Genomic DNA, 24,467 nt, shown 5'->3' with positions numbered 1-24,467 from the left:
GAAGACTGTGATAGGCTGTTCTAGCTTAGACTGGCCATCAATCAAACAAAATCATACCATTTTTTTTATATTGTTGGTGTCTAGTGATAAAAACTAAATGGCTACTATGATGAAATAAAATAAATGTATTTTTAAAAAGTTAATTTTTAGAGATTCGTGGGAGGTGGAGGTGCAAACATCTCGGTGGGCGGACACAGCAGCTCTGCAGCCTATACAGTATCCAGAAATTTCCACGTGGTAGTTTTCGATTCGGACAGTCCTTGAAGGCATCACGGTGAGGGGCGGGCTCAGACTCCTCTTGGCTAGCTTGGCTATCTACTAGCCATTCAGTGCGAGTCGCCGCGGCCAGGTCCACAGTCTTCCTCCCACTCCAACGCCTCACCTGAACGAGGTCGGCCTCCGCGGACTCCGCCGAAATAAAACTTGAGCGAACCCCACGATGGAGGGCCAAGTTGTGAAAATGGAGCCGATGGACAGCGAGCAAGACGAGGAAGAGAACGTGTACGAAGTGGAGAGAATCATTGATATGCGTTTGGAGGAGGTAAGGCTAACGGGCTAGGTGTAGTTTACTAGGCTAACAGGCTAGCCGTAGCTTACGAGGCTAACAGACAATTTGTAGTTGATGAGGCTAACGAGGCTAACTTAGCGGCTTGTCTCCACGCTGGTGGTGATCACGGAGGCGGCATTGTGGAGCCGTTCTCGCCACACTAGCGACAACGTTCTGTCCATTTGTTATGATCAATATTGCATTAAATTGAGCTAAAAGATGGAAATGGTGGCTAGGTATAGCCCGATAACAGCAGGGTTTTTTTCATCCCAACGCGAAAAAGAGGTCAGACTTACGCTATGTAATTTCAACGTGGAGACTTTGTGAACCTAACATTCTGTGATTGATTTATACAAATTATTTTTGAAATTTTACTAATTTATTTTCTTCTAATATTTGTATTTTTAAAATAAAAATTCGTCTACTTTTAGCGTTTTTAGCTATGTCATATTTATTTTTGACCATTTGTTTGCATCTTTTCTTGAAATGTGCTTTTATGTAAAATAAATATATATATATAATTTCCTTAACTTATTAGTAGGGATGGGAGTTTTTGAATGTCTCACAATTCGATTCGATTCAGAATCCATTAAGAACGATTTTTGATTCACAATGATTTGATTCACAATGATTTTTGCTTCAATTTATAGATGTTCAAGGAATCGTAATGATCTACTCCAGTCTGACTTGCTAATGCTAATTAGTGCGGCACTTTTATTACTCAAAAGAACGTCTCCATGCTGCAAAAAAAACAACTTTTATTGGAATAACTTGATCGGGGACTTTTTCCTTCTACTCTCTAATGTGGCTACAACTTAAACGTGTATCAGACCGCGTGGAACCACACTGCCCCTAAGTGGCCAAATCGGGTACAACATGAACAGCGCTCCCAATAAAGGCAGAATAAAGACAGTATAAAATATTTTAAATGAAATCGGTTTTGGGACATTTAAAATCCATTCTGAATAGTACTAAATGAGAATCGATATTTTGGCACACCCCTAATATATATATATATATATATATATATATATATATATTTTATTTATTAATTTATTAATGTTTGGGTAAACTTAAGAAAATGTCAGTCCTGACACACTAATTCTTCACACACACTGTAGTGAACGTGTTCTTTCTTTTTCACCCGGTAATAACATTTTAATATTGTTTCATCTCTACTTTACAATCAAATCTGGAAACAAATGTCTTGTGTTATGCTGCATGTAAGTGCTGAGCGGTGCGTTAAATACCGGTATGTTTTTCCAGGGTGAGGTGCTGTACCGAGTGCGCTGGAAAGGTTATTGCTCTGATGATGACACTTGGGAGCCGGAAGGCCACCTGGAGGACTGTCGAGAAGTACTGCTGGCGTACAAGAAAGCCACCATAGAAGTCAAGAAGGAACCCGAGGACAGGAAGCCCATACTGGTTAGTCCATCTCACATATAGTTTTTTTTTTCCACTGCCAATGAAGGGGCTTAAAAATAAGTTAACCACTGCTAATATTATAATAAAATAAATACATGTTATGTACTTGTTTTTTTTTTCAAAATGCTTTGTATTTTTCCCTAATATTTTCTACATGTACTCACTTTTCTTCCCCCAAGCCGCTGCCCATGAAAAGTGATGTGTTTGATGCCGACTCAGAGAGCGACAGCGACAAGGACCAGCTTACTAGCGACATGCCCGTCGTCAAGAAGAAAAAGAAGAAGAAGAAGTCTCGGGAGCAGCAGCTGGAAGATGATGATGAGGAACCTCCTCGCAAGGAAAAGAAGAAGAAGAAAAAGAAGGACAAGTGGAGAGATGAGGTCAAGCCTTTGCCCGCTCCGGAGACGGACGAGGATGAAGAGGAGAAGACGACGGAGATGAAGAAGCGCCTGATTGAGTCCGAGGACGAAGATGAGGTGCCGTCCAAGAAGACCAAGAAGGAGAAGAGCAAAGATGGCAAACACAGAAAGGAAAGATGTGGCGAGGAGCCCAAGAAGAAGAAAAGCAGGAAGGAGTACAGCATAGCGTCTTCAGACGACGACCTCAGCGAAGGCCTGTCTGACTCGTCGGTAAAGAAGGAGAAGCCTCGCTGGGACGAGCATCGCTCCAAGCCCAAACAGAAGCCAGACGTCAAGCTTAAAGGCATCAAAGACATGATCCAGGACAAGAAGAGCAAGCTGAAGGACAGCAGCCTCCTCAAGCTCAAATCGCTGACCTCCTCCAAAGTCCGCGAGGATGCCGGGCCGCCCTCGTCCGACTCCAGCGACAGCTCGGGTCTGCACCGCAAGGGCAAGAGCAAAAGCCAGGAGGCCGCGCCGCCCGCCAAGCCCGCCCCTGCCGCCTCCAAGCCCCGGGAGGACGAGGTGGCTAAGGAGGACTCCAAAGGCTCCACCAACCTCTTTGAGACTTTCCTGCTCAACTGCGAGGCCAAGGACCGAGCACCCCGCAGGCCCCCGCTAGACAAGAGCGCCAGCAAGCCCTCCAAGGTATGTCCAAATACCCGCGTTTTTCAGTCAACTTATCAATTTGCTTCCTGCGTGTGAAGTTGGTCTGCAATACCAAACCTGGGGTGTGTGAAGTTTGGTAATTATTTCAAAATTCAACCCCTAATCATATTGATTTGAAATGTCTTTCCTCACAATTAATACAAAGTTTAACTAATGGTCATTTATACATGCAACCGCCCGTGGTAGTTGATTTGAAATCTAATTTCTGATTATTATTGCAAAGTTCTACTACTGCTACTCAATACAATGTTCCGCTACTGGTGGTAAGTAATATAAAGTTCTGTTCCTAGTGATTAAGTTTTATTCATGGTAATTAATACAAAGTTCTAATCATGATCATTAATACAAAGTTTGATTGCTGTTAAATAATACACATTTCCACTGAAGTTTGTTAATTCAAATGTTTCAAAGTTTCACCCCTGATAATTGTTTTGATGTTCCATTCATTCAAAGTTCCACGAAAGATAATCATTTCAAAGTTTACCACTGGTAATCATTACAAATTTGCACTTGTGGTAATTAAATTTCAAGTTCCACTACTGGTAATTCATTTGAATTTCCATTCATGGTAATTAGTAAGGAATGCAAGGAATGGGTTGAGGAAAGCGTTGGCCAGCTCTGCTGAAAGTATCAAGCAAATCGAGTTAGTATAATGACTATTTATGGGCATTAGATGGCAGCGATGACTCTCTTTGGACGATATCGGGTAAGAGTCAGTAGTAGAAGACGTGAGGTGGAGCTAGAGTGTTGAGTGGAGAATGGCTGAGGAAGCGAAAATGGCGACCGGTTGCAAGCAGCTCACGCTTGAGCATTTTTTTCAAACACGAAAAGCATCGACCAGTGCTAAAGAACACATTGATGATGATGGTGACTCCGAGGTTGACGGCAAAGTCGAAGCATTGGCGCGGCGGCTTCGACCACGTCGTAAAACTTCACCGGCTAGCGATGCTAACGCCGGAAAACGCGGTGCACAACCGAACACTTCTGCACAGGCGGACGTTGAATCGGACTATGAAGAGTACCCTGAGTCCAATGGATATTCTTCGGAGGAGTGGGTACAGCCTGATCACAGAGACACTGATTTCGACAGTTTCTCATCCCCAGAAGAGTGTGAAGGTAAGCACAAACTTGCTATGAGATTTCTAGTAATCTAACTTGTCTAACTTTTTCCGGCGAGGTGCTAGCAGTGTGTCTAACGTGAATGTTCAATTCATAGATCGTGGACCGCGCTCACAGCGACGTCCCACTGCAGTTTCTACGACAAAGAGAGGTATAAAAAAAAAAAGTGTTTTCAATACATCGCAACAACAAAATAAAACAGTCTTTCGATGTTATTGTAATTGTATATATTTCTTTCAGCTGTAGCTCATAGGGCTCAAAGCGACGCTTCTCACAGTGAGCAGAATAAAGGTAAAAAAATTAATAAAGATTCTCCAACACAGCACTAGTAAAATATTTGGTGGTAAATGTCTTCTATAATTTACAGAATGTACATCAACCAGTGGATCCAAGAAAAAAGGTAAACATATATTTTTATTTTTATTTATATATATATATATATTTATTTATACTGTATATTCCATCACACTGATCTAAAATGAATATTATATGATATTGAAATGTATATTTGCAGATCCCCAAACTTCTGGCTGGCATGAAGCAGGCTGGCAGCCGAACACATTCCCCTTTACTGCAAAACCAGGCCCAAGGGGTGCCGCAGCAGTGCTGAATTCGACCCGGCCAGTTGACTTCCTGCAGCTGTTCATCACGGACAAACTTCTCCAGCACATTGCTGACCAGACAAACCTCTATGCACGTCAGTCTATCCAGAAGCAGACTGAAAGTCTGCCACACCGTAGGAGTCGCGCTTGGAAGCCAGTGTCTGTGTCCGAACTAAAAACCTTTTTTGCACTCCAATTTGTTACTGGGTATATAAACAAGCCCAGTATAGAAATGTATTGGACTCGAGACGAAATAGAAACGACACCATTTTTCAGTCAGGCGATGCCTCGAAACCGCTTCGAGCTCATCTGGAGTTTCCTTCATTTCAACAACAACGAGACACACAGTTCAGACGACAAACTATTCAAAATCCGTCCTGTTTTCAACCACATTGTCCAGAAATTCAAAGAACTGTTCCAACCCGGGAGGAATGTCTGTATTGATGAGGGAATGATGAGTTTTCACGGATGTCTTTCATTCAAAGTATACAACCCCCAAAAAACGATAAAATATGGGATCAAGTCATACATCCTGTGTGACTCCCAAACGGGGTATTGCTTCAATATGCAACCCTATGTAGGTACCAGTTGTTCTCTGCCTGATACCGTTTTCAATTTACTGGATCGTCTGCCAGGAAAGGGGTACACACTCTTTATGGACAATTTTCATAATTCTATCGGCTTGTGTGAACGTCTCCTGGCAGCACGTACCAATGTATGTGGAACACTGAGGAAAAACAGGGGTGAACCCAGTGAGATCACTTGCCTAACAAACACTGGCCTTGGGGTGGGGGGGAAACTGGTAAGACACAACACAAAGGTTTTGGTTGTGGCATGGCAGGGCAAACGTTTAAAGAGGATGGTGACTACTTTTCACAAAGATGAAATGCAGACAGTGGATGTGTGGCGGAAGGAACCGAAAAAAAGAGTTGCTTTCCAGAAACCAGTGTGTGTTGTGGACTACAATGCCGCCATGAATGGAGTGGATAAGATGGATCAGAACATCTCTTACCACCCATTCACGCGGAAAACATTGAAATGGCACAAAAAATTTGTTGCCTATCTTTTTCAAATATGCATGTTCAATGCATATATCCTGCACAAAACAAAAAATCCTGGGAAGTGTCAACACTTTTTGGAGTTTATCCAGCAGGTGGTGAGAGGGTGGCTGTTCCCACAAGACCTGAAGGAGGAGGAACAGGAGGTGGAAGTTGTTGCAAGTATAAAAACGGAAGGACATGAGGAAGCCAGACGTAACACCAGGTCACCGTATCATGATCCTGAAAGTAGACTTGATGGCAACATGGCCAAACACACACTGCAGTACATACCTGCCACTTCCCGGAAAAAAAGGCCGTCAAGAAGGTGTCGGGTCTGCATGCGAAGGGGCAATCGCAGTGAAACTAAAATGTGGTGCAAAGCCTGCTGCGTCCCCTTGCACGCAGGGGAGTGTTACACAGTATACCACACAAAAAGAACAATTGTGTAGTTGAAACAGCCACACAATTGTAAATAGTAACACATACACACACCACACATGCACCGTTGCACACATTTGTAAATAGTTTGCCAAATTGTTTTGTCAAATTGTTACACTGTTGAATGTAAATAAACTTATTTTGCTCTCAAAAAACACATTTTCATTGTTGGTGGTAGTGTTTTATAGAAATAAAGCACTATTTAGGTGTTTGTGGCATCATTCATGGACAAAAAGAAATGTCAAATTCACTAGAGTGCATGAAATAATATCGTTTCACAAAAAGCTTAATTTCTCCGTATTTTGGTCCAAAACAGCATTTGGGTGAAACAAACCTATTTTCTATTGTAGATTGCTGAAAAACTGAATAAGGAAGAAACAAACTTCTTTTTTTTTGATGAAAGATGGGAGTTCAATCTTTCATTTGGTAGTATCTGTGTTTCCATAGTCCAAACACAAAATTGTCTGTGGGCCTTGAAAGATCAGTCAAAATGCTCTAAATCAACTGGCACCCACATGTTCTCTTTTCTGAAAACGGTTGGCAGTCAAAGAGTTAATGATTCCACTGGCTTTCTGCCGTACTTTGCCAGTGTAAGAGTGTCTAATACCAGGTCATTTGATGTGCTTTCCTCACCTGATGGAAGATGTTGACGGACCAGGTGAGGTCTGCTGAGATGTGGACTCGGAGGAATTTGGATGTTTTCCACCTTCTCCATCAACAGAGAACAATGTGCTCAGTGCTCTTGGATTTTCTGACGTCTTTGATCATCTCCTTGATCTTGCCTGCATTCAAGCAGTCCTACAAGGAAAGTGTCGTCAGCAAATTTGACAGTGGTGTTGATGTGCTGAATGGGAGAGCAGTCATGTCAAAGAAGAGAGTAGAGGGGACTGAGGACGCATCCCTGAGGTGTCCCAGTGTTGACGATGAGAGTGGAGGACGTTGTCGTTTCCCACCCTGACATTCTGGGGTCTGTTGCTAAGGAAATCCATTCTCCAGGTCCACAGGTTGCTCAGCTTTTTAAGCAGTTCAAAGGCTACAGCGGTGTCAAATGCAGAGTTTAATTCCACAAACAACATCCTCATGTGTTGTTATGTTGATTGTGTTGTCGGTTGCCTTGTTTGTCCTGCATGCAAGCTGGTGGCGATCGGGGTCATCGGGAAGAGTGTCCTTAATGTGAGACTGGATGTATCTCTTCAGACATTGTGATTATGCTTGTTAGAGAAGCTTGACGATAGCCGTTCGTGCAGCTCACTTGGACAACGGTTAATTTAAGGCGGGTGGGGACTACAGAAGCGAGAGGTTAAATGCATTTTCAGCTCCTGATAGTACACTTGAAGTGAATCTGTCAAACTCTTCAAAATGAAAATGTGCACAATAAAATCCATGCTAGAATCATATTCATGATGCTAAAATAAACTACATACAGTAGGAATTTTGAGTCCACAACGTTTGGTCTAGGTTTGAGAGACAATATTTATATTTTTATGGCTTTAAGGGTCAATCTCAATTCTACAGCTCACCCCCTTACCCATAGTCCTCTGTTTGTGAGGGAAAGGCATCAAGGGATAACGACACACCTTAGAGAAATGAGACGACAGATTCAATGTCATCACCCCGAGTCGCTTGCTGGTTGTGTTGTTAGCACAAGCGACAATTTTTATTACTTCCGCAATGCCGTCTTCCAACTTTGAGCATGCTACTTGGGTCATTCAGGTTTTCCTTCTTCTCTTTGCGACATGCAAAAGACACTTGAGAAGACCACTTTTTCTACAAATGGTGCCAGTGCTTGCGCATCAGCTTACGGTATGTAAAATACGTTTTAATGTATTTATTTATGGTGGAACATATCTCCATTCTTAACTGGTTTTAAAAAAAGTAGCTCATTGCCTCCTTTCGGTTATCATACGGAAGTGTTCAGTATATTTGATTAAATAATTATTTGGCATACCTTTTTAGGTTTGCACTCTTTCATTTCGTTGTTAGCAGCACAGTACATCCTATTAGGCCACGTGCTATTTACTGGGGGAATTTACCGTATGTAAACAGCATTGCAACAAATCAATTAAAGGGGAACTAAAGGCAAAAATATCCTTGCAGTAATATATTGTATGTACCCACACTAGTGTAAACACGATATTTGCATTAATATTGCATTTGCTGAATAAGAATTAAGCAGATGAATCATTGCATATTAATCAATCTTAGTCTTCTGAAATTGAAGTCAAGGGTCCCCTCAGGCTCGCATTGCGAACGTCAGGTGGCCAAACCCAGAAAAGAGGGGAGTCGTGACATTTGCAATGCGAGCACGAAGGCACTCTGATGTCAGTTTAATTCGACAGCAGACAGGGCTACAGAACACAATACCCGTCTTTAGACTAGTGGAGGCACATAGAATCTATCATTGGAAATAATTTGTTTCCCCTTGTGTTCCCCTTTAATGATGCCATAATGTTTTATATTTCCAGGTGGATCGCACCGCAGTATACTGCGTTTCAAATACAAATATGCCGATCCTCCGTTTATGGAGCAATGTCGATCTCGAGCTCAAGAAGGACTTTCGCTTGACCAGAAAAGCCATGAACAGCTTCCATAAACTGTTGCGGCGAGAGCAGGACCATGGCTGGGGAAATGAAATCGAACTGCTCATCTACACCTACTGGCTGGCACACGGACTGGCATACAGGGTGGTTGCGTCTGTCTTTAATGTCCCAAAAGCTACAGTCCATCGCATTATACACAGGGTAGCAACAAACCTTGTGCAAAACCTAAAAAAAGCCATCTCCTTCCCATCAGTGCGTAAGCTTAAAGAAATAGGAGGGGGGTTTGTCGACCTGTCAGGAACGCCTGCATTTGTCAACGTCGTAGGGGCAATTGGTGGATACCACATCCCTGTTAAACCAACAAAAGTACAAAAAAAGAACTATCTAAATTGTAAAGGTTTCCACTCCATCAGCATGCAGGCAATATGTGACGCAAGTGGGAAGTTTTTTGACATTTTCGTGGGGTACCCGGGATCTGTGCACAACAGCAGCGTTCTAAAGAATAGCACGTTCTACAGAGCTCACTATTTCCCCCCACCTGGCTACATCCTCCTCGGGGATGGAGGATACCCCTGCCTCCAGACCCCCGTGTGCCTGATTACACCATATAAGCACCCTGCTCACGGAAGCGTCCAGCAGAAGTTCAACGATTGCCATTCCAGGGCACACAGCATCTTGGAGAAAGCGTTTGGGATGATGAAGACCAGATGGAGGTCGACACTTTTAGAAGCAGTCGATCTGAAGCCCACCTTTGCGCCTCAGGTCATCGCATCCTGTGTTTTTTTACACAACGTGTGCATGGACAATGGGGACATAATGGATCCTGACGAGGATATTGCAGGTGATGATCTTGACGCCAAACTGCCATGTGAAGCAGCCGATGCTGAACTACAAAATGAAACATCCGGTAACGCCACAAGGGACAAACTGGCTGCAGTCATTTCTGACAGTTTCCACACCGGACAAGGATAAAATGCTTAATTTATTTTCTTTACTGCTAGGAGTAATTGAATTGTACATTGTAAGACAAAACTGTATAATGGTTTATTTTTTCCTAAACTGAGCAAAAAAAATATTCCTTTATTGTCAAAGGAAAGTCACTGTGAATCATTGTTGTGTGATTGAAAATTGTCTAGCAGTGATAGGTAAACACTGTTTTGAAGTTGACTAGCATTTTTGAAATAATAAATAAATGTCAATTTTCAGTATGAAATCAATACCACAAATGTGCTACATTACATTATCCAGAACAACACACTAAAGAGTACAAAAACGAAATAGTACACTTGTAAGAGTGGTACGGGTTTCTTCCGGTGTCGCTGTGGAGAAAAAAATATGCTAAATGTCGGTCATTATTTTTATGTTGGCCTCAAATGTTTTTCCCAGATGGTCAGACTGGTCTGACAAATTCACAGCTAACTGACATTACTAATATGTACTACAGTACATGCTTGTTTCAATAGCTTAATCATGATATGCGAACGTCACAGTATTCTGAAGGGACGTTACATAGCTTCACGCCTCGATGTTGCTATCATGCTACGACTGCCAGCTGTATTGAAAGCAATTTACCAACAAGTCAAAACATGGCCACATTAAAATCAATTAATATTACCTTTTGGTGTGTTGCCTTAGCTTCAAGTGAGCTCCGGGTTTGTCTTCGTATCAGGGAGTGTACACCCTACGCTTGTAGCCGTACCCCTAAGTCTTTTGAATATTTGGGATACCCTTCCGTTCAGGTAAACACACAAAATTGAGGACCAAGGGGTAGAATTGGGACCAGCTCCTAAAGATGCTGATGAAAGCCTCTGATGGTCGGTCTGCATGTACTCTTTTCTGTCACCCTATCAGACCCACAAACACTGGCTGAGTAACAACAACATGAACATTACACATTCCACTCCTTGTAATAAAAATAAAGTGTTTCCACTTTCTAGTGGATGAATCGCTACACCCTTATTAGGAATTAATACAAAGTCCAACTTGGGGTCATCATTCCAAGTTCCATTCATGTTTTTTCATACAAATTCGTAGGGCAGAACTGGTAATTAATACAAAGTTCATCTGCTGGCAATTAATAGAAAGTTCCCTTTCAGATCCTTGGAAAAATTGAGAAGATCAAGCCTGTCAAAGAGTCTCCTACACTGAAAGAACCCGAGAGGACAGAAAAGTCCAAGCAGCATGAAGGTAGACAAGAGTGAGTCTTTTGTTTCCAAGTAAATCCCAAATAATGCCAAACCTCATCTCTTGTATTCCCAGCCGTCTCCAGACCAGGACAGGGGTACGGCTTCAGCCTGGACAGCGACGAGCTGGAGGGAGAGAACGCACCGAGCAAGCCGAGAACCGGAGACGATTCCCGCGAGCGGAAGCCAGAGGAGAGCCAGACCAGGCCCAGCTGGGACAGGAAGGGACCACCAGAAGACAGAAAGAAGAGAAGGGAGGACAGCGAGCCCAGACTTTTCATGGCATCTGATGACCATGTGGACCAGCAACCAATGGAGGCCACTGACAAATCCGGTGAGTTTCATTCTTTGCAATTTATACAAAGTTCTATTATTGGTAATACAAAAAGTTACACTTGTGATAAGTAACATGACATTCCATTCCTGGTTATTAATACAGTAAGTTATACTCATGGCAGTGATAACAAAGTTCCATTGATGGTAATGATTACCAAATTCCACTCCTGTTAATTAATTAAAAGGTCCAATCCAAATAAATTGTTGTGTGGAAGACAAACTAGATTTTCATGTAATGTCTTTTCCCCACACATACAAACAGACAAAGGTCCAGCCACGTTGAGTTTGGGAATGGATCTCAACCTGGACTGGATGACTCTGGATGACTTCCAGAAACATCTGAATGGAGATGACGAGATCCTTTCAGGCCCTCCGTTATCACCCAGTAAGTCTTCTCACTAGCTAGCTGTTAGCATGTTAGCATTTCATCAATTCTCATTTTGAAAAGCACCAGGCTACAGTGTCTAATGTAAAATTTGTAGTACTGTTAGCATTTGATCTAAAAATTACCCGATTCTAGGATAAGTTTTGTTGTTTGATTGATGATTTCGTCTCCAACAAACAACTGAATGGAATATTAATGAGTTGAGTTTCCACCCGACGACTTATTATCCATCAGAGGCTTCTCTGAAAAGCATCGCAACGAAGGCTGTTTGCGTCCCAAAAGATGAACACAATTTCCAGTGGTGGGACTCGCCTCAAACTCAGAGGCTAAATAGTTCGCACATCAACTCAAGCTCTTCTGTCCTAACCAAGTCTTGTTGCATGACCTGATTGAAGGCTCTTGGAATGAGAGGCAAAACATCTTCTAAGACAAACAGCAGTCCCGTTGTGATCGATTCAACGCCCTGAGAACGTTACAAGTCCACGCAGCATGTTAACGGTTTGCATGCCAGCTGTTAGCATTTTGAAAAGGACTTATTTCTCACACCTTCCAGGCGAGTTGCGGGATGCCGTGAAAAGCGGAGACTACGTCGCTGTGAAATTGGCGCTCAATTCCAAAGAAGAGTATAACTTGGATCAGGAGGTAAGATTTATCCACAAAGTAGACTATCAATATAAAGCTGAGCCATATACTGTATGTTTGTTTTATTCAATTTTTATGTTATTAGAATATTAATAATACAGACGCTCCCCAACTTACGAACGAGTTACGTTCCGAGCGTTCGTTCGTAAGGTGAATTTGTTCGTAAGTTGCTTCAGTGCTATATTTTGTATTATAATTTATGTTTAAAGAGAATACGTACAGTTCTGTACTACGTATGTTAGAGAGAGAGAGCGAGAGACACACACAGTATGTACATGAACGTAATAAGATAAATAAAATGAAGTTTAACTTACTTTTGGAAGATGTACTCGATGCTTAAGGATTTGATGGAGGAGGAGGAGGAGGAAGAGGAGGATTTTATATCATGAGAGGTTCTTCGTCGTCGCTGGAATGGGCTTCAAAAGTTACTTCCTCCTCCGTAACTTCAATGTAGGAAGAAGTTGAGGGTCGAGGAGAAGAAGATGAGGGTTGATGAGTATCTTCCTTGGAGGATTTACTAGAAACTGGCCGAAAGAAGCGATCTAACTACGATTGCACAGTTTTCTTCTTTTTTCATCATAAATGATGCGGTAGCACTGTATGGCATCATTCAATTGATTTGCAACCTTTGTGCAACGTTCAATATTTGGGTCTTGCTGCTGGAAGAGTGCGATGGCTTTATCTATGAGCGACAGGCGTTTCTTCTTCTTCCTCCTCCTCGACACGTTGCTGAGCCTCCAATGCTGGGTGAGCTCTCACAGCGCCAAGCGGCGGTATTAGCGGCGGAAAGAAGCACTACAGTACTCGGAAAAAGGTGCGCAATACAAAATCTAACTTACAGCATCTCTTTCCGAACATTTTTTGACATGCGCGCAGACATGTTCGTATGTACCGTTGTTCGTAACTCGAATGTTCGTAAGTAGGGGAGCGTCTGTAATATTAATAATAATATTTTATTGGGCGGAGGGGGGGGGGGGGGGTATTGATAAGCATCAAGCAACAACCTATGGTCCTCCTTTGAGAACTGGAATATTGTTATGTGCACCCCTGTTAATAAGTCATATTGTGTCCCAGTGGCGCACGTCAACAACAGACTAAAATGACTATTTTACTTTATTTTGGCTGCTGATTATGTTTGAAGTTATTATTGTTCTGCCTTTGGCTGAATACATTTACATTTAGCATAGGACTATTCAGCACTTTGCACCTTGGTTGCCCTGCCGGTGTGTGTATGAGTGTGTTACCGCTTAATATTTAGTCGGCATTAATAAGGTTGATTGTGCCTACGTGATTGCAAAGCGAACTTTTGGGTTGAATTTCATGATGAAAGTTTTCGCACTTGCCACTTCGTATGCCAAGATCAGGTCTGATTGTGACTATTAAGGATGAAACGGCAATTTCCACAGGACAAGTTTAGGGTAAATTTGTCACTTTTCCATCGACACTGTCCAAGGACTCTTATCTTCGCTGCGACAATCCCAGGTAAGAGCCTTTGTTGTTTTGTTTTTATTCACAAAGTCATGTAATCCATGAATGGTTGTCTTCAGAATAATAGCGTAAAAAGGGTGTAAAGTTCCAAAACATGAAGAACAATTGATCAAATGTGTTGTTATTCCTTTAAGGAATATGAAGAAAACGTTGATGCTTTCATGCGAATCACTAAATTTAATTAATTTTCTGGTATAAGGACAGTTTCGGAAAAAAAACATCTGATTCCTATTCAAGTCCATGATTATCGGATGACGTTACACGGTTCCTTTTTGCCTTTTTGAGAATCAGTGACTTCATATTGACTTGTATGAACATGGTTTCGTACAAATGCTTCACATCAACCCAACAGAGGACCATTGGACTGCATTTTTGCTTTCCTATGCATCACAGAATTAATATTCTTAGTATGAGTGCTGCTGTTGAGAACTGCTTAACATCTGTATTGTACGGAATCTGCCTTTGAACTCTTATTCCATCACACTGGACTGAATCGCCAATGAAGTCCACTTGGAAGTCCACTTGTGAACAGCTACTCCAACCCACGTTACACACATTATTTTTGCTTTATATTTTAGTTGTCTATGAGCTGTTCGGAGAAACTGCTTCACATCTGTTGCATGGAGCCTGTCTGCAAATTCCTATTCCAGTCTTGTTTAATTGCTGTTTGCTTTCCAGTCACTCACCAAACTAATATTTAGTTGTTTATGCACTGTTTCTGTTTGAGATCTGCCTTAATCTTTATTGAACTCAATTGAAGTCCATCAACTTGCACTATTTTAGCCCAGGACAACTGGAATAAATTCCACAATTCCTTTGTACAATACTGTACATCATTGAATTGCTATTTACTTATTTAATCACAGTTTCATAGAAATGCTTCAGATCTGTGTTGCAAGTCCACTCACGCCTGAACTGCTATTTCAGCCCACGTTCCGCTGTCATTTTTTTCTAGGTTTTGTAAAGACAAAATGTAGTTACTGTTTATTTATTTTTTATTCACTTTCTGAAAAGGAATCAGCACTTGACTCACTTTTTATTTAACACCTTGCTATTACTCTGTCGACAACTGTATTAAACACATTTGCATATTTGAAAGGCAAGGTTCCCATTTTTGTAGTGCATGACTGATAGAACTCATAAGTGTATTTGGCGGGCAGCAACTGTCAGCTTTTAACTGTATTTAACGCCGCTAATACTCCATGATACTTCCTCAAATCATCTCATGAGATTGACGTTGTCTGTGTTTTCAGGTGACCAAGATCTCCAAGGAAGACTCAAAGTGGACAAGAAGCAGGTACACACCATATAAGAACACTTACCATTTTCATAATCATATAGCACGTGCCATGCTCCAATCACCCTTCATGTCCTCGGAACTGTCGATTTTTCTTAGACACACAGTTGCTAAAATCAAACACAAAAAAAGGACACCCAAATGTTTAATTCTGTCCATTTCATCGTCAGCATCCCATCACGCCATTAACAAGCTTATCGGTTGGACCGTGTCAATGCGCTGCTTGATCCAATAAAGCCATTAAATTGTTCTTACATGGGTGACGTGGTCTTTCTACTGACGATTCTTAGAGGTGTGTTGTGATTTTGTTTGATTTATTTTGGGTCACATTCAGTGAGACTGGTTGAGTGAGCTTCGGGCGTTAGCGTTTGCAGGGCATTGCCAAGGTGCTGGTGCGTCACATGGCCGCGAGGACATGTGCATATGATTGTTGAAATGGCAGTGACCAGTTGAATGACACGGGAGGTCCTGATTTTGTATACGTCTACTTGTTCTCTTGCAGGCTTGTACTACAACGAGTGAGAAGAGGTCATTTGACAAAAGAAGTCCTGGGGATGGTATTTCTATGTCGCACTTGTTAAACAGTCCGCAAGAGGGCGGCAGGACTGCCAGCACGGAAGAAACCCTTCAGAACAGTTCGTCTGAATCAAAACTCTGTTTGGGTGAAAGAACAGAAACCTTCCAATCAGAGAGCCCAAAAGTTGACATTTCGACCTTTGATGTTCCCAACCGAACGGCAGATGGGAGGGACTGCAACCAAGCGGGAGAAAATGTCAAACCTGACAGGAGTGAGGGGGAAAATAATTTAGCGTCAGTTTCATCCGAGGTCACGAAAAAAGAGGACGGCAAAGCGACGACATGCCGCCGGAGAAAAACCATCGAAATCAAACAGCCGACCCGGTCCAGTCAACGGAAGTGCAGGAAGGTGGTCCATACGGAATCCAGCACGGATGAGGAAGAGCAAAAGGAACCAAGTAAAAAGCATTTTTGCTTCTACTGCCAAAAACCTTTCACTCAACTGGAGAAGCACTTGGAGAAGAAACACGCCGAGGAAACCGATGTTACCCACGCCATTCACTTCCCTCGGGGCTCCAAAGTCAGACAGACCTCGCTAGACCAAATCCGCGACAAGGGTGATTACGAGCAACGTGCCAAAGCTCTACGAAAAGGGGGAGACGAGAAGGTTGTCACACAGACAGAGGTGAAGAGTCCTAAAATATGTGTACGGGACTTTCTCCCCTGCCAGCACTGCTTCACCTTTTACCGCAAAACTGACCTGTGGCGTCACGAGCAATCCTGCAAAGCCAGGAAGGGTGACGACAAATCTTCCGAAACTCCAAACGTAGAAACCGCAGGACAGAGCGCCACCTCGCACATTTTGCCCATGTCAGAGTTCTTGCCAGACGGCTGCAGGGAGATCATCCGCACCATGCACCAGGACAACATCGCTCGGCACATTGTCCACGACCCCCTCATTTGCAAATACGGCAGCGCCTTGTTGGCCAAGTATGGCCACGACAAGTCTCAGTTTGCTTATGTTGGACAGAAGATGCGCCAACTGGGCCGGTTCATGATCGCCATCAACGAACTGGACAGCAGCGTGCACTACCTGCACCAACTGTGCTCTCCGTCCAGGTTCGAATTGGCAGTGGATGGCGCCAAAAAAGCCAGCGGCTTTGATCCCAGTTGCAGTCGGTTCAAAACCTTTTCTCTGGTGTCCAAAATTGGCTATTCTTTGAAACGAGCTGCTGAAATAGCATTTGGCGAGAGTCGCATGACCGAAGACCGGCTGACAGAGGGCGAGGTGAAGGCCTTCATACAATTAGTAGATACTAAATGGAGCCAGCGTTTTTCTCGCAGGTCCTTAGCATCTTCATCCTCCAAACCAGAGGTTCCGATGGTAGAGGTAGATGCGTCTGGTGTGACAGAGGACCTGATCAAACTCCACCGGTTCATCGCCGATGAGGGGGATGAAGCCAGGCGGGAGCTGAGGCACGACCCCAGTGTGACTAACTGGAAGAAGCTAAGCGAGGCCACACTGGCCGACGTTTGCCTTTTCAACAGAACGCGTGTGGGTAACATCGGCCGGCTCCTCTTGCAAACATATGCCGGCAAAAAGCTCTGGGGTGCCTTTCTACCCTCGGCTGATCAAATCAAGAAATGCACCAAATTGGAGATTGAGGTCAGTGGGCATTTAACTCGTGTGGAACTGGAGGGTCAGTTCGGCAGGAACATGTTGGTCCTGCTTACGGAAAGGATGACTTCATCACTGGACCTGCTGGTGGAAAACCGCCAAGACGCTGGGGTGTCCAAAAGCAACCCGTACCTCTTCGCCCGAACTGAAGGCCAGTCCTTCATCCGAGGGCTGGACTGCTTCCGAAGGGCGGCGGTGGAATGTGGCGTGAAGAACCCCGAAGCACTCTTGTCACCGGTGCTCAGGGAACAAATCGCCTGCTGCTGGCAACTCATGAGCCTCAGCCAATGCGAGCTGGATCGAGTTGCCGGGCTCCTGGGGAAGAGTAGCCAGGAGTGCTACGCGTTGACCAAAAACGCATCACAGTTGGAGGAAGCCAGTAAACACTTGCTCCAGTTGGACCGCATGCGACCGCCAGTTCCGGCTAACGCGGCCGGGAAAGGTGAGCATCGCTAATTTTGTGTTCATGCATTGCATAGTTAAACCACGTTTCCAATGAGCGACATTTTCTGAACTGCTTAACCTCACTAGAGTGTTGCTCGTTGCTTGGGTTCATGCCATTGGAATTTAAATAAATTTGAAAAGGCTTTGGATAAATAATCTTTTTTTTTTTTTTTTTATTCCATAAAGAAAAATACACTTCTACCAAGAAGATTAAATAAACCCATTTAGTAAATTTGTTTACATTGTACAATGGCCTTTCCCACCACTGTGTACAACTGTAACCTGTAGGAAGTTTCTGTTTGATTTATTCATATTTTTTATTCTTTTAAATATTAACAACATAATGATTTCTACTTTTTTAGGAACTCCATCCAAATCTGTCGTGAAGAGACGACCGTGGAACGAACGTGAGCAGGCCGCCGTCAAACATCGCATGAGCGATTTTCTAAAAAGAATGAAGGTCCCCGGCAAAAAGGACTGTAACGCCTGCATTGCCGCCGAACCGGATTTGGCTGGCAGATCTTGGACTGATGTGAAAAACTATGTGCACAACAGCATCCAGACCATACGTAGACGTAGTAACCATCATAAAGAGGCAGGGAATGGCAGAACTTTGAAGCCAAAGAGACTGATAGAGGAAGTCCAAAGGACGGATTTGGATGACGCGTCGGCGGGGTGTAGCTTATCGTCAGGGCTTCCGGACCAACTGAGAGAGAATGAAAATTGTTGCATGGCCGTCCCACCACAAGAACCAAATCCATACACCCCAGAGTTGCCTTTAAGCTACATGTCCATATGTTCTCCTAATGCAAATATGATCCACACCAGTCCGCCGTTGATGTCCACGTTCACGCCGCTGAACGCCACCGACACTCAAGTGGTACCAACATACACGCCGCTCAGCACCACAAGTGCGCTCATGTCGCCCGTGTATGCGTCAGAAACTGACAGCATCCATCCAATGGCGCCTTCTTATTCACCAAATACCTCGAATATGCCTCCCCCGGTCTATGCTGACCCTTTAAACTCCTCGATGCTTCCCAGTTTTGGTGTTCCCGGCACCTCAATGCTTCCCACATTCACAACGCTGAAGTCACCGAGCCCGCCGATGGTCCCGGCCTTCTCCTCTGCCTTCTCCTCGGCCTTTAGCGACCAAAGTGGGATGGTGTCCTCATTCACGGCCCTCAATCACTCCACCGCGCCCTCCTACCCGGTTAGTTCGCCGAGGACTTCTATGAGTGCGCAGGTGGTCCCGACAGTTCACAGAGGCAGCGTTCAAGACAAGGCTGCCCCAACATCTCCAGTTCACCAAAAACCCTCACACAAACAAAGCCCGTCTACCACAAAACCACAGAAGAGGCACAAAAGGTTGTGGAGCACCGAAGAGCAGGTGGCCGTTCGGCGGCAGTTTGGAGACTTGTGCAAACTGGTCAAGGTGCCGGGAAAAAAGGACTGCGATGCGTGCTTGGCGGCTGAGCCAGCTTTGAGTAGCCGCACATGGCGGGAAGTCAAGTATTATGTCCACAATAACATTCAGTCTATGAAGAGACGAGGTCTAGTGGCGGCTATGCCGAAACTGTTTGAAGAACCCAAACAGGAACTACAGACCCCGGCGTCGAATGCAGAATGGGACGGTCCAGTGTATCTGTCACTGTAAATAGCCCTACGTAACCTGTCGGAATATGTTCGGGCCAGAGTTTAGAAACTGGATACAAGCGTTCAGATATGGCAGTCCACACGCTATGGTTCAGATTGGGTGTTTTAAGTAGCATGCAGTAGCTGGAGCTGCTATGTCATTTAATAGGGGTGTAACAGTACGTATATATACGGTGTATATACCTTGGTACACACACACACACTCACTCCTACAGACAATTTACTCTTCAATTAACCTAAAAAACATGTAAACACAGGAGGAATATGCAAACTCCACACAGGAAGGCCAAAATCCGGATTCAAGCCCGAATTCAAGCTAACCACTCGTCCACCGCGCCTTCCTTTTCCAATTACACTTAATTGCTCTATCTATGCCAGGGATATATATTGACAGGCAGAAAAAGTCTTTACTTTTCTCTACTAACCTGTCAAATACACCTGTTGGCCGTTCAGACAACAGGGTAAGGGCTCATTCATAGTTACCGCATTTTGCGTGTCAATAGCACGCAGACCACAGATGCGCGCGCAGTCCCATTCATGCGACATTTCATCGGGGTTCACGTCACACGTCCCACGCATGCACGTTGGTCATGCGGACAAGAGAAATTGGTACAATATTATACTCCTGAACGAGAATAGGACCAGGGACGGAGAATTCGGCACACTGGTACAATAATTGAGACTTGGGGGTGGGGGCGAAGTGTTCCCAATCAGAAGCGCGTCACCAAGGGGGGGGGGGGGGGGATTTCAGCTCGCCGTTTTCAAGCATCAGTTGATCTCTCCAATAGATGTTCATTTCTACACTTAACTCAACGTCCCATGTTGTAGGGCCGAACATAAGTAGTACTATGTTCCCACATTCCAGTTAATTATCTATTTATTTGTTTCCTACGTGTATTAAAAGTAACAGTGTACAGCAACTATGTAGAACCAATTTAGTGAATTTTGTTTGAGAGAAACAATACAATTTTGTTGATTCCAAACATTTCTAGCGCCGATATTTTATTGCATTGAGGCAAACGTCACAATTTTTTTTTGCGTGTCAACACTTGCGTTGCTGATGCAGGACTCCAGTTTGAACAGTAGGGCTGCAGACATCAAAGATTTTTTTTGAAACATGTCTGATCAATGAATCGAGTAATTGGATAAAAGTTGATTTAGCATTCTTAAACACAATGTGCAAGTGGTGTGCAGGTATTATTTTTGCCCAGTTGGGTTTGCCATCCTCATGTTCTACTGTAGTGTTTGTATGGCATTAAAAGATGGGTCTGGTCTGGTGAGTGACGTGGGCGTCAATGAATGAGCTTGTAGAGTTGGGATAGTTTCTCTATTACGGACAATTTCCTCCTGGCTCGCCGCCATCATGCCAACTTATTTCTACACGGAATAATCCATGCAGCCTGGAAAATGAACACCACGAACCTTTGAGGCAGAGATTTTGCTCCCACCTTTTTGTAATCAAATCGTTTTGATTACTTTTTGCAGCCCTAGTAGTCCAAACTTGAGTCTTGCATGGGACTTTGTATCCCTTACCCTCCAATATTTGGCAACATCCGACACACAACCAAATCCCTCAAATTTGTGGGTCACTCCTTTGGCATCCAGTACAGCGGATACATTTGTCGGCTATTAATGAAAACTCTCGCAATCTCCATTTGTTCATCCACAACACGCGTATTACAGATCTCTTCCAGTATATCCTGTTGTAGTTTTTGCTGTATTCACTGTGGGAAAATCACTTTATAGCCTCCAGTATTGTCCAGGCATTTTCAATAAGTTCTTCCAACGTTGATGGTAATAGCCACCCCAAAAAAAAATAAAAATAAATAAATTTTCAATGTTTGTATAAGTTGGCCCCAGTTAATGCCTTTTATGATGTGTCGTTAGGATCTTGGAACCTGTGCTTGTACAATAAAACGTTTCTTGTCTTAACGGTTTCCCACTCTCTTTTTTTTTTTTTTTTATCTTTACGTTTCAAGATGTGGCAATACTCTATCCACCGCATGCAGTACCTTAAGGAAGACTGCATGAAAGGGTTACAGTATTTAGAAAAACAACAACGTAGTGCCTGATAGAAATAGGACCTAAAAATGAAAACGTTGATATCTGGTTATCACCAGATATTGATATAGTTGTCTGACTAAAGTATTTCATATCATTTTCTGTAAGTGATTTTAGTGCTTCAAAAAAATATAAATCAAATATTGATATCATATTTTATAGTTGTCTGGTGTGATACAGCATTCATATGAATATATTCAATGAAAACCGAGTATGCGAGTCTGTAGCTTGATCATCTTGACACCAGATGTGGTCATTGTTGCCAATTTATTTTCCATACTAGCCATTTTGTTGTCATAATGTGTAATACGTAATGCCAGGACGTCAGCGGAATGTCACTGAGCATGCTGGCAGCGGCGGGTGGTCAAGACGACATCCTCCGTTTGCTGATCAGGAAGGGCGTCCGAGTGAATGCTCGACAGAATAACGGCACCACGGCCTTGATGCATGCTGCTGAAAAGGTGAGGCGAGCGGGATCGATCCCACCTTATCTGTCGGGATCACACGGCTTGGCGCTAAATCTCTTTTGTTCTCCATTTCTGCTTTTTCAGAATTTCGTGACGACCGTCGCCATCCTACTGGAGGCGGGCTCATACGTCAACGCACAAACGAAACTAGGTGAAACGGCACTGATGAAGGTGAGGATCCATTCTACCACTTGCGAAAAAGTCTCAACCCAAATTGATCAGGAATTCAGCCATTTTGGATGAATTCTAGAGATTGAGGTACACAAGTTTGCATGGGGAATCGGTCCAACTGATCCCCAGTAGGTCTCCTTGACTTGATAGACACGATATTGGCTGGGTTTGACCAGTGTCTTTTGTGTTGTCCGCCCACCAGGCCTGCAAGCGTGGCAACGCCGACATCGTGCGCCTCCTGCTGGAGAAGGGCGCCGACTGCAACATCCAGTCCCAGCACAAGACCACCGCCTTGTATTTGGCCAAGCAAAACAACTACCTGGCCGTGTGCGACCTTATCACCAGCCACACCAGCATGTGGGTCTCTTTAGTGCAGCAGCATGTGGCTCTATACTAAAACGGCAACTCTTATCAGGCTGTCCAGCGTGGCCGGGAAAACAGCCCAGGCGTACTTTGAGGACCGGCTGGTTCTCCTGGAGTCCGTGTTCCCGCTGGCTTGTCACCGACTGTGCGAGTGGCCTGACTTCTCCACTGAGTTCACCTACAAGCCTCAGCCCTTGCCAGAAGGTAAAAATATCACCCTAAGTCACTTGTTGCTAGGCAGAAAATGTACTGGGCAGCAGGGTTGGGGAGGAAATAGGCTAATTTGGTTAAGTAGACCACAAAAATCACCTGATTACTCGATGCCATAATTGAAAGAATAATCGATTCCAAAAGATTTGTTAGTGACAGACAGCCCTACAGGAGAGAAAATTATTTTCACCACAAGCCCTTTATGACATTCAACATATTCTACTATTGGCAAGCTGTGCTCTGTCTTGCTGTATGCTAGCGTGTTAGCATTTTAGTATAACAAATGTTAGCATTTGATAAACTATTTCCAAATTGTAACAGACTACACGGTAAGATGTAAAACCCTCATCGATTAACTTTAGTATTTTTTTTTGTTCTCTGGTTGTTATCATACTCTGTTAGCATACCAACTGTTAGCATTTTAGTGTATCCAATCATGCTATAAGGTAGGTATTCACACGCTAACTTTTAGCGTTGTGTCCTTCCTCTGCAGGCACGGGTATCCTCCTCTTCATCTTCCACGCCAACTTCCGCAACGAGATTACAGCCCGTTTAGGTGGCCCGTGCGGCGTCCAGGCCGTGGTGCTCAACGACAAGTTCCAGCTGCCCGTCTTCTTGGTCTGTTCAGAACCAGTACTACAGTACGCCATTTTGCATTTTATGTGTTGACATTGACTTGAAGCCCTTTTGTTGTTTGTTGTGTTGAAACAGGACAGCCACTTCATCTACTCCTTCAGTCCCGTAGTGGGAAACAACAAACTTTTCATCCGGTTGGCTGAGGCTCCCTTAGCCAAGGTGACCCGATGTTAGCATGCTAGCATTCGCCCTAGCTCAATAGGCTTTAGCACTGTAGCGCCAATCCTATCCACTGAGGCCCAAAATGTTCAGGGACTGATATTTTTTTTACACAAGGGTTGTTAGCATACTAAGTGTTAGCATGTTAGTATCTGACCTTGCTCATTTAGCACAATAACATCCGTCCATTACAATAGAAAATATTTGCGTAATTTATATTGTGGGGTCTGCGCAGGTTGTTAGCATAACACTCTAGCATCTGTCTATTAACGCACAAAATGTTGATGGAATTTATATTGCATCCTGCTATTTGTTACCATGCTAATTGTTAGCATTTTAGCATTCCATCTAGAACAGAAGGCTTTTAGCACTATAGCACCTATTCATGGATCCATGAAGTTTGTTAGCATAGCAACTGTACGAGTATTAGCGTTGTAGGTATCTCAGTAGACTTTTCATAACTTGTGATTGTTGTCAATGTTTGTCTTTCCTCAGGTGAAGCTCCTCATATGCGCCTACAGAGTCCAGCTCAAGTGACACATCATATATTACCTCCCCTAAGGGGATGGTTTGTTTATTTTTATTATATATATTTTTTTACTTTTTAGTTTTTTTTATATATTTTTTTTCCTGGTATTACCTGGACAATAATTCAAATGTAACAGCAAATAAAAGGTCACAAATGGAAAAAACAACAATACAAATGTTGTTACATCATAATTTTCCATAAACTATTAAAAAAAAAAGGTTCTCATTCTTAAAAATGTGTTATTACAGTTTATGAATGAATGACATGTTCTTTTTTAGAGCTTGTGTTGTTTCTAGTTGGGTTTTGTACATATTCAAGTCATGTAAATAAACATCTGCTGGCTCTGGTCAATTCTGTCCTGTGACAGTCCCAACTTTTTTCTTTTTCTTTTTTGTGGAAGTAGGGAGTTAAGCCTCCTTGCTTTGGAGTTTTTATTTTCCTTTTGGTTTTGACCACTCCCTTTCAAAG

The 24,467-nt window shown here is 43.3% G+C and overlaps 1 protein-coding gene across 6 annotated transcripts; it reads left to right on the top strand.

Annotated features, from left to right (window-relative positions):
* Nucleotides 1-232: 232 nt before the first annotated feature.
* Nucleotides 233-24,350, top strand: mphosph8 (M-phase phosphoprotein 8). Of its 6 annotated transcripts, XM_077579537.1 has the most exons (14): nucleotides 268-541; nucleotides 1,814-1,972; nucleotides 2,152-3,018; nucleotides 10,875-10,965; nucleotides 11,038-11,295; nucleotides 11,560-11,682; nucleotides 12,236-12,324; nucleotides 21,785-21,925; nucleotides 22,016-22,102; nucleotides 22,305-22,459; nucleotides 22,518-22,669; nucleotides 23,169-23,293; nucleotides 23,387-23,470; nucleotides 23,966-24,350. In XM_077579537.1, exons 1-14 carry the CDS (start codon nucleotides 440-442, stop codon nucleotides 24,005-24,007), a joined length of 2,475 nt encoding a protein of 824 aa, XP_077435663.1. In that variant the 5' UTR covers nucleotides 268-439; the 3' UTR covers nucleotides 24,008-24,350. The 6 variants fall into 6 exon arrangements, 5 of the variants coding, with proteins under 5 accessions (XP_077435662.1, XP_077435660.1, XP_077435665.1 ...); XR_013295875.1 differs by lacking the exons at nucleotides 10,875-10,965; nucleotides 11,038-11,295; nucleotides 11,560-11,682; ... (6 more) ...; nucleotides 23,387-23,470; nucleotides 23,966-24,350 and adding exons at nucleotides 4,032-4,155; nucleotides 4,256-4,309; nucleotides 4,399-4,449; ... (1 more) ...; nucleotides 4,673-8,041; nucleotides 8,704-8,822 and having other exon boundaries at nucleotides 233-541; XM_077579534.1 differs by lacking the exons at nucleotides 21,785-21,925; nucleotides 22,016-22,102; nucleotides 22,305-22,459; ... (2 more) ...; nucleotides 23,387-23,470; nucleotides 23,966-24,350 and adding exons at nucleotides 15,612-17,745; nucleotides 18,110-20,118 and having other exon boundaries at nucleotides 234-541.
* The last annotated feature ends 117 nt before the right edge of the window (nucleotides 24,351-24,467 follow it).

This window comes from Vanacampus margaritifer, chromosome 11 (assembly GCF_051991255.1).
Source record: "Vanacampus margaritifer isolate UIUO_Vmar chromosome 11, RoL_Vmar_1.0, whole genome shotgun sequence".
NCBI lineage: Eukaryota > Metazoa > Chordata > Actinopteri > Syngnathiformes > Syngnathidae > Vanacampus > Vanacampus margaritifer.
Note: the sequence above shows the minus strand (reverse complement) of the source record. Positions and strands in the feature narration are given on the sequence as shown.

What these genes read in the sequence shown, in the direction of transcription:
- mphosph8 (XM_077579534.1), top strand. Translation starts at nt 440, where the DNA reads ATGGAGGGCCAAGTTGTGAAAATGGAGCCGATGGACAGCGAGCAAGAC. An exon ending in AAAGTCCAAGCAGCATGAAG is followed by an intron (nt 10,966 to 11,037) that starts GTAGACAAGAGT and finishes TTGTATTCCCAG; the next exon opens with CCGTCTCCAGACCAGGACAG. An exon ending in GGCTAACGCGGCCGGGAAAG is followed by an intron (nt 17,746 to 18,109) that starts GTGAGCATCGCT and finishes CTACTTTTTTAG; the next exon opens with GAACTCCATCCAAATCTGTC.